Raw genomic sequence first — 14712 nt, forward strand, 5'->3', positions numbered from 1 at the left:
TTTAAAATGTTATGGATATTCATTATATCCAAAAAAAAAAAAAAAGATAATCATACATATAAAATAAAAATATAATAAATAAAGGTTAATTCTTATTTATAAATATATTTTTAGCTTTATTAAAAAAGAAGGAAATGATTAAGAAAAACAATATTATTTCAAACATTACTACATATCCTGGAAACAATGGGTACGTAGATGAATGTTTGAAGGTTACGCATGTGAAGTATTCAAGGAAATATCATAAGAAAGGAAAAATAAGTATATTTTTATTCTTTATAGAATTTTTTATATTTACTTATTTAATTTGGATATTACATTGCTTTAATAATGTAGGTAATAATAATTCATAATTATTTTTATGGCTTTTTTTCTTTCTTTTTTATTTTTTTTAAATTAAAACTATATTTATAAAAAAAGAACATTATAATAGATATTAAATGTTTTATTATTTCAGTGCAATTTCTATAAATTCTGGACTAATAAACATTCTCCGGAAAATATCTCAAATTTACAATGTAACAGATTCTTGTCAGAAAATAAAAATGAACTGGAATCAAATATCAAAGAATTAAAAATAAAAATATTAGATATAAAAGAAAACATAAATATGGAGCAGGTTTCAATAGAAGAAAATTCAAATATTAAAGAAAAACAACCTATATCAAAGAAACAATTAAGATCGTTTCTAGAAGCTACTAATTATTATAGAAAATATATAAAAAAAATTTCAAATTGGGCATCTAAGTTAGTTCCTTTATCGACTAAAAAGAAAAAGTTTGAATGGAATGAAGAACATTCACAAGTACTTGAGAAAATTAAGAATAAAATAGATGAAATAACTTATCTTTCACTTCTTGAATTAGGAAAACAGCACACTATTTATATTGGCACTTTATATTACGTTATAGAAGCTATGTTAATTCAGATAAGTAATGATAATGACGAAACTAAGTTTATTCGTTGTACATCTGAGAAATTAAATGATTTTCAACGAAAATAAAGTACAGTTGAAAGAGAATTAATTTCTATAGTAATAACTTGTGAGGTATTCCATTATTATATTAAAGGATCTAAGGCATTAATCAAAATCGATTGTGAAAGTTTAATTGGAATGTATTCAATCAATACTTGGTTAATAAAAGATGTTATTAACATAATCAAAAAAATATAAGTCATTCATGCAACTGACTCTAGTTAAAAAAAAAAATATATATAGTTATATTTTTTTTTGTTTATTTTCTTTTTATATATCTTTGTAATTTAAAAAAAAAAAAATTTTAATGTTTTTTTTTGGGTTGATGTTTTTGAATTGAGAGATTACTAATTTTTAATTGAAATATAAAAATTAATGTATGAAAAGTATGACATTTATGTAGTATTCGATTTGCATATTTTGAAATAATATTGAATAACTTAGAATTTAATTTGGTTATGCGTTATAACTTAATTATTTGTGTGAGTTTCTGTATTAAAAGAATACACTTATTCTTTGTAAATAAGAATACATTTGTAAAAATAAAATATGTCTGTTAAGAATTATATAATTGCTAAATTCAAGTTAAATGCTATATATTATAAATATTACTAAATATGATAAAAATAGTTATAATACTAAGAATCCGTATATTTAGTTATACACGTTCTTTATTAGTTTGTTTGTTAAGTATTCTAGAAAATTCATTTAACGGCCAATTAATAAATCACGTAGTCATATAAAATATATATGCTTTATTTGCAAATCTTGAGAATCTAGATAATATTAGTTTACATGAATTATAATTACCTGAGATATGTATTTCTTTAATGTGTGTGCTCCTAATCTTTGTAAATCTAGAATATTTCAACTATTATGCTTTTTAGACCTTTTAAATCTAGAAAATTTCATCTCATGATAAATATACACATTTAAAAATATTAATATCCATTCTTATTAGCAAAATATATAAAAGGGTTAATACTATATTATATTAAAAATAATAAAAGTTTTGAAAATACTATATCTAAATGGAATATTTTCTAATATTTCAAAATTTTCATAATCCGTAAAATAAAATATAAAATTCTCTTTTATAATGATTAAATTTTTCTCTTAATAGTTCGTTCCAATCTATATAATGGAAAGTTCTCTTAAATTCAATTGGAAGAGAGGCAAGTTCTCTTGCAATGCTATGATGAGAAAAGCTCATTTTAAGAGAATTATTGTGTAATTTTACTAGCTTATCAAAACTAGTATATGCAAATTTTGACTGTTTCACGAAATCATTTTTAATATCTATAATTTTTTCAACTAGTAGATCTAAATATTTTTTTACTTTTTTTCCATAAAAATTTCCTTTTCCAATTTCTTTTAATTTAAAAGAATTCAATAAATTATTAATTTCTAAAATAAAATCACTATCTAGATTTTTATTCATTTTATTTTTTGCTCTAGTTACGTAACTTGAAGCCATTTGCCTATGAAGGCAATTTAATACATAGCAACACGATCTATTACAACATGGGTTATAACACGAACGTTTATTACAAGTAAAACCCCAACAATATTTATTTGCCAAATTGTCTTGCAAATTATTAAAAGAACTCCTCATTTTGTTTAAACAGTTTTCTTCATATATTTTCGCACTTTTTAGACTCTCTTTTATTTTTGATTTGAAATCGAGAATTTTTCTTTCAAATAATTCCTCCTTTTTTAAATCTTCTAGTAATAGTAAATTTAACAATCTTTTATTCATTTCTTCTTTTGTATCACTATGGAAATTATAAGAATCCAATGAACATTTATAAAAATCCTGTATATATTTTTTAGTTTTATGTGTAAATGAATGAAAAGTTTGACTATCCTCATTAGTAATGAAAACGGAACCAATATCAATATAAGAAAGTGCTGTAACGAAATAAACTTTTGCTTTATCCAAACCGTTACTAATTATATCCATTAAATTTTTATATTCCTCTAAAAGTTTGGTATCATTTGATAATAAACCTTCAACTTGAATGAAAGAATTTGTAACATCATTTAATGCTTCATTTATTTTATCTTCTTTAATATTATTTATTTTAGATAAATATGGACTATTTTTTTTTATATGTACAAAGCATGATGGTTTCGTAATGAAACCAGAATTTTTTAGATTTACAAATGATATATTTTTTAATAAATATAATTTTTCTTCATCTTTATTTTCTAAGCTATCTATTTCTTTGTCATATTTATTTTCTTTTTGAAAATTGGAAATTTGAAAAATTTCCTCTTTCTTCTTTTCATGTTCTATGAAAGAATTGTCTTTTAGTTTTTTTACTTTTTTTAAACTTAAATCAAATAATAAATTATTTTTTTTCGATTTAAATTCGTCTAATGATCCTTTGAAATTTATCTTATAGCTTGATCCTTTACATATTTATATATACATAAATATAAAAAAAAAATAATTAAAGAATTTCAAATGGAATAAGAAAGATATGTATCTATTAAAAAGTGTATGAAAATTGCAAACTAGAGGCGTACATAAGTATCGCATTACCATAAAAAGTAAATAGAAGAATCAAACATATCCAAATTCTTCTCATACTCATACTAAAAGTAACATAAATTTAATTTTTTTTTCTAAAATTTAAAAATAATATATGATATTTTATTTATTAAATTGTATTTACTTTCTGAACAGATAAAAATCGATTAATTTTTTTCCCTTTTTTTTTTAAGATACACTTGTTATATAATTCCATCTACTCCGTGTCACAATAAATATTTGACTATAAATATAAAATTACATAATATATATAAATAATTTATAATATATGATATTATATAAATTATATTTGTTCTCCATTATTTAGAGTATACAAGAAAAAGGTAAAAATGCAACACTAAGGAGAAAAAAAAGAAAAAAAAGTGTGTAAACATAAGAATATATATAAAGTACAAAAAAAGTAATATATATCACTCATCTTAAAATATCAAAAAAAGTACTTAAAAGAATTGTGTTCAAAAGAAGATTATAAAATTATGTTAACTCCTTAATATTTATAATTAAAATAAAAAAAAATTCTTTTTTTCTTATTAATATATAAATTAACTTAAAATATTGCATGTATGAATATGCATATAGCTAAAATGCAAATAAACTAAGAAAAAAATAATATTAAACATTTTATTAGTAAATAAGTGTTTATAATAACAAAAATTATATATATATAATGTATATATTAGCTTTAAATAAAGTATTTTTAATTTTGCGAGATGAGCTTATGAAATTGCAACAAATTTTACCTTCTAAAAAGATACAACAAACAGTCTCTAATTTAAGGGGAAAAAAAAAACTTTAAAAAAATTCTTTTAGTCGAAAAATTGAACAAAGATTGTTTATAAGAATTTTGTTTAGTTATTAATTTTTTTTTTTTTTTTAAACTATTTACTAGTATACAAATAATAAAATATCAAAAAGTTGAATCATACAATCATTATTTTTATTTAAATAAATGATCTAGTTTTTTTTGTTATAATATTAAATGTTCTTTTAATTTTATCACCATTTTTCTAATTTATATTTTTTTATTACTATAAACATTTTTCATATAAAGTAAAATTACAGCTACTATGCTTGTTCTAATTAGTAACATTTTAGCACATTACTATTTCATAAGTGTGCACTATTATAACTGCCTGTTTAAATACTTTTGCTATAAATAGGATTCATATGATTAAATTATATAACATAAAATAAATAATAATTTATTTTATATGAAAATCATGAATCTTTAAATAAAAATATTTTAACTATATATTTTTACTATTTTTAACATATTAACTATTTTACACGAGACTTTTATCTTATTTAATGCAAAATTCTCATTTTTATTAAAGCTTAAATTTTCAATATGAAAACCTTTAATTATAAATAAATTAATCTTTATTACTTATGAATTTATAATTCTTCATAAAAATTAATTCTATTTCCACTGTAAATATAAAAAATTATGTTCATAAGTCAAAATTTTTTTTTTTTTTTATTTAAAGTAATTTCATTAGCTAGGTTGTTTAGATATTTTTTTAGATATTTAAGTGCATAGCTAGATTTCTACATTGTTTTACTAATTCAGGGGTTGAAAAAGAATTAACTACTCTTTATTAATAATTGAATGAATCAATATAATTATCAAAGAAATTTATTTAACATTATATTTCATGTATACACTATTACACTAATATTAAATTATACTGGTAAAAAAATGTCACTTTTTACTTCTCACAAAAAATTATATTAGGAATTTTTTTTTTTCGTCATTTTAAAATTTTAAGAATTTTATCACTATTTTCAATGCGAGTAATAGTTCATTTAATCTCATTACTACTATGCCTACATCTAAAAATTTCATTATTTATATATTTTCATATATTTAATTTTTTAATTTTCTGTTATAATTTTTATAGTCATATATATGCTACCAGTTACAAGAAATAATTATTGATTGTGTGCACTAAATTTACATATAAATTTTCTTCTTATTGCTAAATGTTAACTATTTCATCACTCTATATTGTGTATATCGTCATTGCTACTATAATAACAAAGTTAAATCATTCTTTAATATTTTTATTTTATTATTTTATAATATATATCATAACATTTATTTTTTCAGAAGTAATGAATTTAATCCCAATTATTTATATTTAAAATGTAGTTATTATTTTTATTAAAATTTATATATCCAATTATTAAATGTCATTAATAATTTCCCCATTAACTATTTTTTCAAAATTGAACTTTGTTTATTCATATAAATTCTTGAATACACAGATAATTTTTTTATATGGACTTTAATTTATACTATTTACTTGCGGATCTTCATTAGTTTGATATAATTTTATTTGTAATTTTTTTAGTAATATATTTTTGAAATTCCAGATTCATATAAACATAACCTCAATTCCTTCAAATACTTAATTGAGACCCGAAAATAGAAATCCAAATACTTTTTATAATAGCAAAATAAAATCTATATAAATGAAAGTTCTTTTAGTTGAATTTGTTAGTGCAAAACGTGAATCATGATAAACATTAATTGTGTAAAATGTTCCTCACTCTTACATATTATGGACTCTAAAATATATATTGAAACTTTTACAAATAAATTAATCCTAAATAACTTTTGATTCTTATTAGGTTTTAATCATCTATCATATATTACATGGAGAAATAAATAAACTGTAAAATATTCATTAAAATAAAGACTAATACTAAGAACTAAAAAATTCATTGTATCTTCTTTAGTGTGTTATTGACACTGCAATATCTTGTATACATATCACTGTGAAAACAATATATTAGATAATTTCTATACTTTTTTGGTATATATAATCTTCCTGTTTTATAATGAACACGAAAACCATCTCTATATACTAAATCTTTATTATATTAAACCTTTAATACATCATAGAGAATTCTTTGATAACAAGGTATATGATATAAATCTTCATATTCTTCTAATAAATAGTTGAGATAGAGTGACAACATTTGAAAGGTTAATTTCATCTATTGTTCTAGTTATTCAATAAGATAAACTTCCTTTAATTACATATGTTCAAGTTTTATATAAAATTACCATAATCTCAACTTTCATCAATATAATTTTCCAATATTAATTGAATATATTCCTAGAATACCTTTATATTCATTTTTAATCAATTTTTTAGATTCCTTAATATGATAATCAAAAGTTTCGTAAGCTATGAACATTTAAATTAATTCTTTTTCAGTTGTACTATATTTCTGTATAGCATAACTTAGCTTCTCTGATGTATAATGGATAAATATAATAGTGCTTGTACATTCCTTTAATTGAGGTAATGTCACTTAAATAGTATAATTTTGTGTGTTCATATAAAAATTATAAGGTTTTCCAGTCTTTGGAGGTGGAATATAAATTCATCCAATTTTTTTTTTATCCATCAAATACATACGATTATTCTTCATTCTACGTAAACTTTCTCTTCCTAGTTAATAATGCAAACAATTTTTAGTTCAATTTTAAAAATTCTTTAATATTATTTTTATAATATCCTAAAAATGATCATAATTATCTTTTTGACTTTGATCTCTACTTGTTTTATTAATTACTCATTCAAAGGCTTCTCTAAAGTATTGAATTTATAAGTTAATAAAGAAAATGTATAAATAACTATACTTTTTTTTTTTTACTAATTTTTACTTTAAGTGAAATTTATATTTATAATTTAAATTTTATGAAGCAGCTTTTATTGCTTCAGAGGCACTTATTTATTTTAAAGTATATTGTATTTTTGATAAATAAATATATATTATCTTTTAAATTATAATTGCACGAAGTGATTTAATTATAACAAATAATAAATTTAATTTAAAGTTATTTAACCGTTTTTAAAAACATAAAAATTAAATATAAAAAAAAAAATATATTCTTTTTATTTTATTTTTAAAATAAAAAGTTTAATAATACTTTCTTTCAAAATATAAGTAAACATCTTATCCAACAAAATTCACATATTTTTCCAAAAAAAAAAATAATTGCACATTTTTTTTTTTTTAGGAGTATTAGTACATGAATAGCTCCATTTTATTGATTGAAAAGCTGACTTTTATTATTAAAAAATGTTAATATATTTTATTAACCACTATCTCAATAAATGTTTTCAATTTATCCAATAAAGACCACATTTCTTTACAGTTTATTACTTTTCCTAAATGAGTTATATATGCTTTGAAAAATTTACATTTTACTATATTTATCCTTAAATTATTTTCGGCAAGTATTTTATATACTCATTCTTAACATTTAAGAAGCTCAATTGTAGTTTTTTTAAGAGTGATTATGATATTGATTTATTAATTGGCTGTTAAATGACTTTGCTAGAGTATTATATAAACAAATTAATAAAGAGTATGTATTAGTAAATATACTGATTTTAAGTGTATATACTTATTATATACATAGAAATATTTATTGTATATATTATTTAATTTTAACTAAGCAATTTTATATTGCTTAACAGAAATCTAGTTTAAAAAATGTATAATTATTTACAAAGAATAAGTTTATTCTGTTAATTTGGAAAATTATACAAGTTATAACAAATAACAAAAATTAAAATTATAAGTTATTTACCGTTATTTCAAAATGTACAAATCGAACATAACGCAAACATTATACTTTTTATTTATTAAGAGAAATAACAAGTTTTCTTATAGACATTTTATGCATCAATTTTCATACAAGTAAAAATTAATCCTTTCTTAAATTCAAATGCAACCAATTAAAAAAAAAAAATAATAATATATGTCTTTTTTTTTTTTATGTTTACAGAAGATATATAGAATAAGAAGAAAAATATATATATATATATATATATATATATATATATATATATATATATATATATATATATTTTAACAAGCGTGATTGTATGGCTGACTTGTATTTTCTTGACTAGTAAGCTAACTTTATATATTATAAAAGGTTTATAACATCTTTTATTAATCATACTCCACCACCCAGAGGAAGTAATATGATATTACTTATATTTTTCTCCCTTTGACTTGTTTTATAATTTCTAATCCCTTTTGTACTTCTTTATCAATTTTTCTATTTTTATTACCCAAATCTTCTGATTGTGTAAAGTTATTTATATCACAAATGCCGAAATAACCTTTTGGTTTTAATACATCTACAGTATCTAATTTTCTTTTACGATGGCCAATTACTTGTATTAGATTTCTCATTTGTCTTTCATATATTTTATTTGTTTATTATTTAACAGTTTGATCTTTGATAAAGGAATCTGTATTTCTTTGCTTCTATAATAAATGAGTATGACTTTTAAATTCCCACTTTTGATATCTGTCACTCTANGTGGGAAAGATCAATGTGGTTTATATTATCCATTTCCTCTGTAATGTTTCATTTGACTTCTCTCATATTCAGACAATTCATAAGATATAATGTCTCCCACTTTAATCTTTTTATTCTTAACTAAAGGTTTTTCCTTTATTTTAAATAAATCTTCATTTGAGTTTTTTTATTGATCGTTTAAATAAATGATCCTCATCTCTCTAGTTGTTTCTGATGTTATTTTTGAAAAACCTGGACATATGCAATCTATTCAATATACCGAAAAGTAAGGTGTTTCTCCAATATCACCATAAGAAGTGTTATTATATATTAAAACGACATTTCTAACCATTTGTTCAAAAGACAAGTCTTCTTTTTCATATATCATTTTAAGTATATAGTCAAGATTTTTATGAGAACTTTCATTTATACAGTTCCCTTGTGGATACTAAAATCATGTACTTTTTATCATATTTATTGCATCCTTAGATGTAGGAGCTTAATCTGCCACATTTGTTAACATAAAACATGAATAATAGTCAATTGCTACTTGAATATAGTATTCTTTATCTTTCCAAGTTCTAGGACCTACAATATCTAAAGATACCGTATCAAATATATCAGATTTTGATAATGCCTGATTTACATCTGATTTAAGTCTTTTATTACGCATTATCTGACATATTAAACAATTTGAAACATGTTCTTCAATTTATTTGCTAATATTAAGCCACCAAAAGTGTTTTTGAACTTTCTTTAATGTCTTATTTACTCCATAATATCCTGAGAACTTGCTGCTAAGAAACCAATACATTAAATAATTTCTATATTTTTCTGGTATATGTAATTGTCCTGTTCTGTGGTGAACTGAGAATTCATTTTTCCATACTACATCTCTTAGTAAAAGGAAAAGTCACAACTTTTATTAATAGGTATAAACAAAGAAACATTACATTACAAAAATCATTAGCATATGATACTATTTACCAATTTAGTAATAAAAAAAAAGAGCTGAAGAAGATATGACAACTATTGACTTATATAAAAAAAAAATTGAGCAATTAAAAGAAAATACCGTAGATGTACAAGAAAGTGAATTAGAAAATCTTAATAATGAAGATTATATTAACAGCGCTAATGCAAATATAAATAGAATAAAAATACTAGAACAAGAAGATAATACAACAAATGAAATAATATCCAATATTACATCAGAAAATAATGTTGATCATATAAAAACAAACACTGAACAAAAGTTGAAAGAAGTTAAAAAAGAAAAAAGTAGCATAAATTATGCATTAAATGAGATTAATATGGAGAAAATTTTAGTATCAACAAAATTTAGTAGTATTATCGAATGTATAAAAAAAAATACGAAAAAAGCTGAACAAGAAAAAGAAAAAGTAAAAGAACAATATAGAGAATCAGAAAATAAGACAAAAACAATATTAAATGATTCTAAAAAAGCAGAATTAAAAGATTTACTAAGAAGCAATTTAGATCAAAATTCTATGGGTAGGAACATAGTTGATATTAGAATAATTAAATATTGTATTGAAACTAATACATAGGAAATAAAGGATATTTCAACAGTAGATGAACAACATAAAGAATCTTCCGAACTATACCCACCATAATAAAAAAATGGGAAAGATTAAAAAGACTATTTAAAAAATCATGATCATCATGAAGAAAACAAAATAACAAAAGATGTAAAAAAAAAGATAAGTAATTATGTAGATAAATCTGAATGTTACTTTAATGAAGAATGAAGACTCATTAGGAATTATAAATAATTATGAATGATCTTTACAATATAAACAAAATATGAGTGATATTTTTAACTAATCTTTATGTGTAGGTATAAAAATAAAGATTGAAATGAAAAAAAAATGATATAAATGATGTAATTGCAAAAATTCTAGACGATTATTACCATATTCAAAAAATTATAAAATAACTAAAGAAAGATTAAATAGACTGAAAGAAGATAAAATTATAAATGATAGAGGAGAAGCGAATAATGAAAAATCTAAAGATGGATTTTCTCGAATACAAATTACAAGAACAAATATTACTGATGTTTTCTTCGAAATATAAATGATAAAAAGTAGAATTTTTGATATTTTTAATTTTTCTGAAAGTGCTGCAAAGTCAGTTTTCAATAGAAAATGAAAAAAATGAGGTAGATTTATTGAGTAAATCGAGAATAGAACAAAACAATTTAGAAAATATTTCTGAAATTTTAAAAAATATTGAAAATTTAAGAAGTGAAAAAGAAGGATTAAAAACAATGAATACTAAAGTTAGCAATGTAGAAAGTGAAATTAAAAAAAAAAATTATATGAAGAAGGAATATTGAAAGAGATAAAAAGAGTAGCTGGTGAAGGGGAAAAAAGTGTTATATCCATAAAAAAATCAATAAATTTAGCTATAAAAGCTTCTATCTCATTTTTTAAGAATTCTTTATTAAAAAAAAATGATATTACAAAAAAGTATGAGGTTTATAAAGGTAAAATGAATGATATATGTTGTGCATTTAATAAATCATATAATGTAATAAAAGTTTTTTTAATAAATGCTTTAGAATCCTACACAACTTATGAAAAAGCAAAAGAAAAAAAGAAAAACTCATTGAAAAAAAGGAGGAAATGAAAAAATTGTTAGACAATATTAAAGATATTAATAAAAATGAGACTATACAATTAGCATCTTATATAAAGGAAGAGTTAAGGAAAATAATTGAGAAATGCAAACAGGAGTACTTATATGTTAAAACGAATCCGGATAATATTAAAGGAAACTATGAGAATATTAAAAATATAGATTATCCAGTTATTGCACTGAATGAACTAAATAAAGTATGAAATAAAGGTAATGAAATTAAAAAAAGAAAAAATAAATACTATTTCTACAAAAATGAAGCGAGTATAATTTTCTGTGAGATAGTTGAAGAGGCAAATTATAGAAATGAAGTAGCAAAAAAGGGGTCAATACTTTATGAAGTTATGAATGGAGCAGAAGATATTATTAAAAACATACGAATATTTTTAGATGACATAAATAAAAAAGAAAAAGAAAGTGAACTTTTTGTTATTAAAGTTGGTGTAATTTATGAACAAATAAAATTCAAGGATGAGTTAAAGAAAAGAATTAAAGAAGAAAATAATAAAGCAGACGATATTTTATCTAAAATATGAGATACACTCAAGAGTTATATAATAATAAAGAAATAAATATTGATATCAAAAAATATAATGAAATTTAATAAACCACGAGGAGCATAAAGATTTTAAAGAGATAATGAATTTATATAATGAAAAATTAAAGTAAAATGAAAAACAAGTCAAAAATAAACACAATAAAAAATTAACTTGATAGAAGAAAAAGTTCTTTAAATAATTTATAGAAAGTTATAGATAAATTACAAAATGGTGAATCTGCCATTACAATACCAGAGAAAGCAAAGTATGATATTGATATAATTATGAATAAATTAAATTATAAACATAAAATTGTTTTAGAAATTAATACCTATTTTGATGAATTACTACAATTGGGAAAAAATCATAAATTATCTTTAATGTTCTTAATCATCACAACTATTAATGTTGAGTCGTCAAAAAATATATTAGTTACTCATAAAAAAAAAAAAAGGCATTATTTCATATGTAGAATACATAAAAAGTAGATATGATGCAATAACTAGATATATTAATACATTAGACAAAGAATATGATTGAAATATCATAAGGGACTATGAATCGGAATATGTTGAAAATGCAAAGAACTATTGGGAGGAATTTAAAGAAAAAGAACAAAACAGAATGGTGGCTAATAAAAAAATATTATTACCTTATGTGATATAAGATTAACTTACTAGTTAGGGAAATAGAAGTCAGTCATGCATTAACGCTAGTTATAAAAAAAAAAATATATATATATATAGCTATATTTTGTTTAGTTTATTTTATTTTGATACATCTTTGTAATTTAAAATATATATATATTATATATATAGTTATATTTTTTTTGGAAGTTGACGTTTTGAGTTGAAAGATTATTAATTTTTAATTGAAAGATAAAAATTAATATATTAAAAGCAAAATGTTTATGTCATATTCGATTTATGTATCTTGAAATAACATTGAATAATTTAGAATTTAATTAAGTTATTTGTTATAACTTAATTTTTTGTGTGTTTTTAATTAAAAGAATATGCTTATTCTTTGTAATAAGAATGAATTTGTAAAAATAAAATATGTCTGTTAGGCATTATATAATTACTTAATTCAAATTAATTGTTGTATATTATAAATATTACTAAATATGATAAAAATTAAGTATTTATACAAAAAATCAGAATATTTAATTATACATGCTCTTTATTAATTTGTTTATTTAATACCCCATAAAAGCCATTAAACTGTCAATTAATAAATAAAATGGGGATAATTAATGATATAAAAAAAGAAATTTCAGAAATCAGTGAAAACAATAATGGTGATGATACATATGAGAGATTACAGAATTTAAAAGATCTTCGTGAACAATTCAAAAAAGAAACAAAACATATAAATAATATTTACAAAAATATAAGAAATATTAAATTAAAAGAAATGAAAAATACTTCTAAAAAATTTATTGAAATGGTAGAATATCATAAGAATACTATAAATAACCAAAAGAAAAAATTACTAGGTAACAATCAGCATCTAAAAGAAATTGAAGATTATTTAATAAAAATATAACAAGAATTATTTCATAAGTATATGATGAAAAAAAGCTTATTCAAAAATTCAATAAAATTTTCGAAGATATTATTTCTTCAGTCAAAAAAATAAATATGTTAGAAAATGGCAATAATAATGAAAAAAATAAAACATTCATATATACAGGAAAAATTTAATATTTAACAGAAAGAGAAAAATATATTTTAAAATATTTGGAATTGTATCAGTATGAGAATGGTTGTGATTTATCAGAAAAAGAAAACAAGGACCTCCTAGACAATTTAATTGAATATAAAGAAATAATTAAGGGAAGAAATAATGAATCAAAAAAAGAATTAATGGGTATATTAAATAATTTAGAGTGACATAAAGAAATTGTATTTGCCAATGAGAAAATAATTCTATTCATGATATTCAAAAAATTTAACAAAATAAAATAAAATTTTGAAAAAGAATCATTTATAATGGAAAAGAATAATCAAATAAAAAATTGTTTAAATGAAGATAAAATAAATAAATTAAGCTATAAAATTATGTTAAATAATAATAATATTGATAATAATTCTCAGTATGAAAAAGAAAATCAAGAATCAAAAAGAAAAAATAAATCTAATAATACAAAACTAAAATTAGCGGGTGTATTAGGTAGCTTGCTAATGTTGCTCATATGTATTTTTTTTTATTTTATATAAAAAAAAAAAACAAGATCACATTGAAATAACTAAAATTTTTTATGAATTTGTAAATGAAAATACTTTACCTTGATTAAGGAAGAAGCTATTGATGTAATCTTTTTTAAAGATGAAAGCTTTTAGAAGGAAAGAAAATATACTTTTCACCTATAAATAGTAATAATTTCTAAAGATTTTTTTTTTTATATTTTGATTTCATTTTATGTAAAATTTTTTGAGTTTTGCAATAATTTTCTATTTAACATTGCATTTATAATATTTTTCAATTATTTCTTACTCTTGTATAATATTTCCTTTTAAATGTAGCAATCTTTGCTTTTTTTCAAGAGGATTCTTGCTTATTATTTAATATCACATGTTCTTTAACACTCTTATTTTACTAAATAAAATTTTTTTTTATTTATGTATATAAATATATT

General features: G+C 20.5%; 1 protein-coding gene and 1 pseudogene across 2 annotated transcripts, besides 4 other annotated features; one reads left to right on the plus strand and one right to left on the minus strand.

Annotated features, from left to right (window-relative positions):
- The first annotated feature begins 665 nt into the window (after positions 1–665).
- Positions 666–1128: a repeat region.
- Positions 1129–2036: 908 nt separating this feature from the next.
- Positions 2037–3570, minus strand: PRELSG_0031600 (reticulocyte binding protein, putative; the record flags this gene model as incomplete). The annotated part of the gene is made up of 2 exons (XM_028676322.1): positions 2037–3391; positions 3525–3570. 2 exons carry the CDS (start codon positions 3568–3570, stop codon positions 2037–2039), a joined length of 1401 nt encoding a protein of 466 aa, XP_028531221.1.
- Positions 3571–5779: 2209 nt separating this feature from the next.
- Positions 5780–7097: a repeat region.
- Positions 7098–8513: 1416 nt separating this feature from the next.
- Positions 8514–9322: a repeat region.
- A 5-nt stretch (positions 9323–9327) lies between these two features.
- Positions 9328–9770: a repeat region.
- PRELSG_0031700 lies at positions 9731–14397 on the plus strand (annotated as a pseudogene). The gene is given in 21 exon segments: positions 9731–9827; positions 9830–9869; positions 9872–10463; positions 10465–10508; positions 10511–10637; positions 10640–10646; positions 10649–10754; positions 10756–10883; positions 10886–11024; positions 11026–11207; positions 11210–11492; positions 11495–12098; positions 12101–12146; positions 12149–12203; positions 12205–12533; positions 12535–13001; positions 13003–13241; positions 13244–13556; positions 13559–14264; positions 14266–14360; positions 14363–14397. Coding segments are annotated over 21 exon segments (4634 nt in total).
- Positions 14398–14712: the final 315 nt, after the last annotated feature.

Source organism: Plasmodium relictum, assembly GCF_900005765.1.
Source record: "Plasmodium relictum strain SGS1 genome assembly, contig: PRELSG_00_v1_459, whole genome shotgun sequence".
In the NCBI taxonomy this organism is placed as follows: Eukaryota; Apicomplexa; class Aconoidasida; order Haemosporida; family Plasmodiidae; genus Plasmodium; species Plasmodium relictum.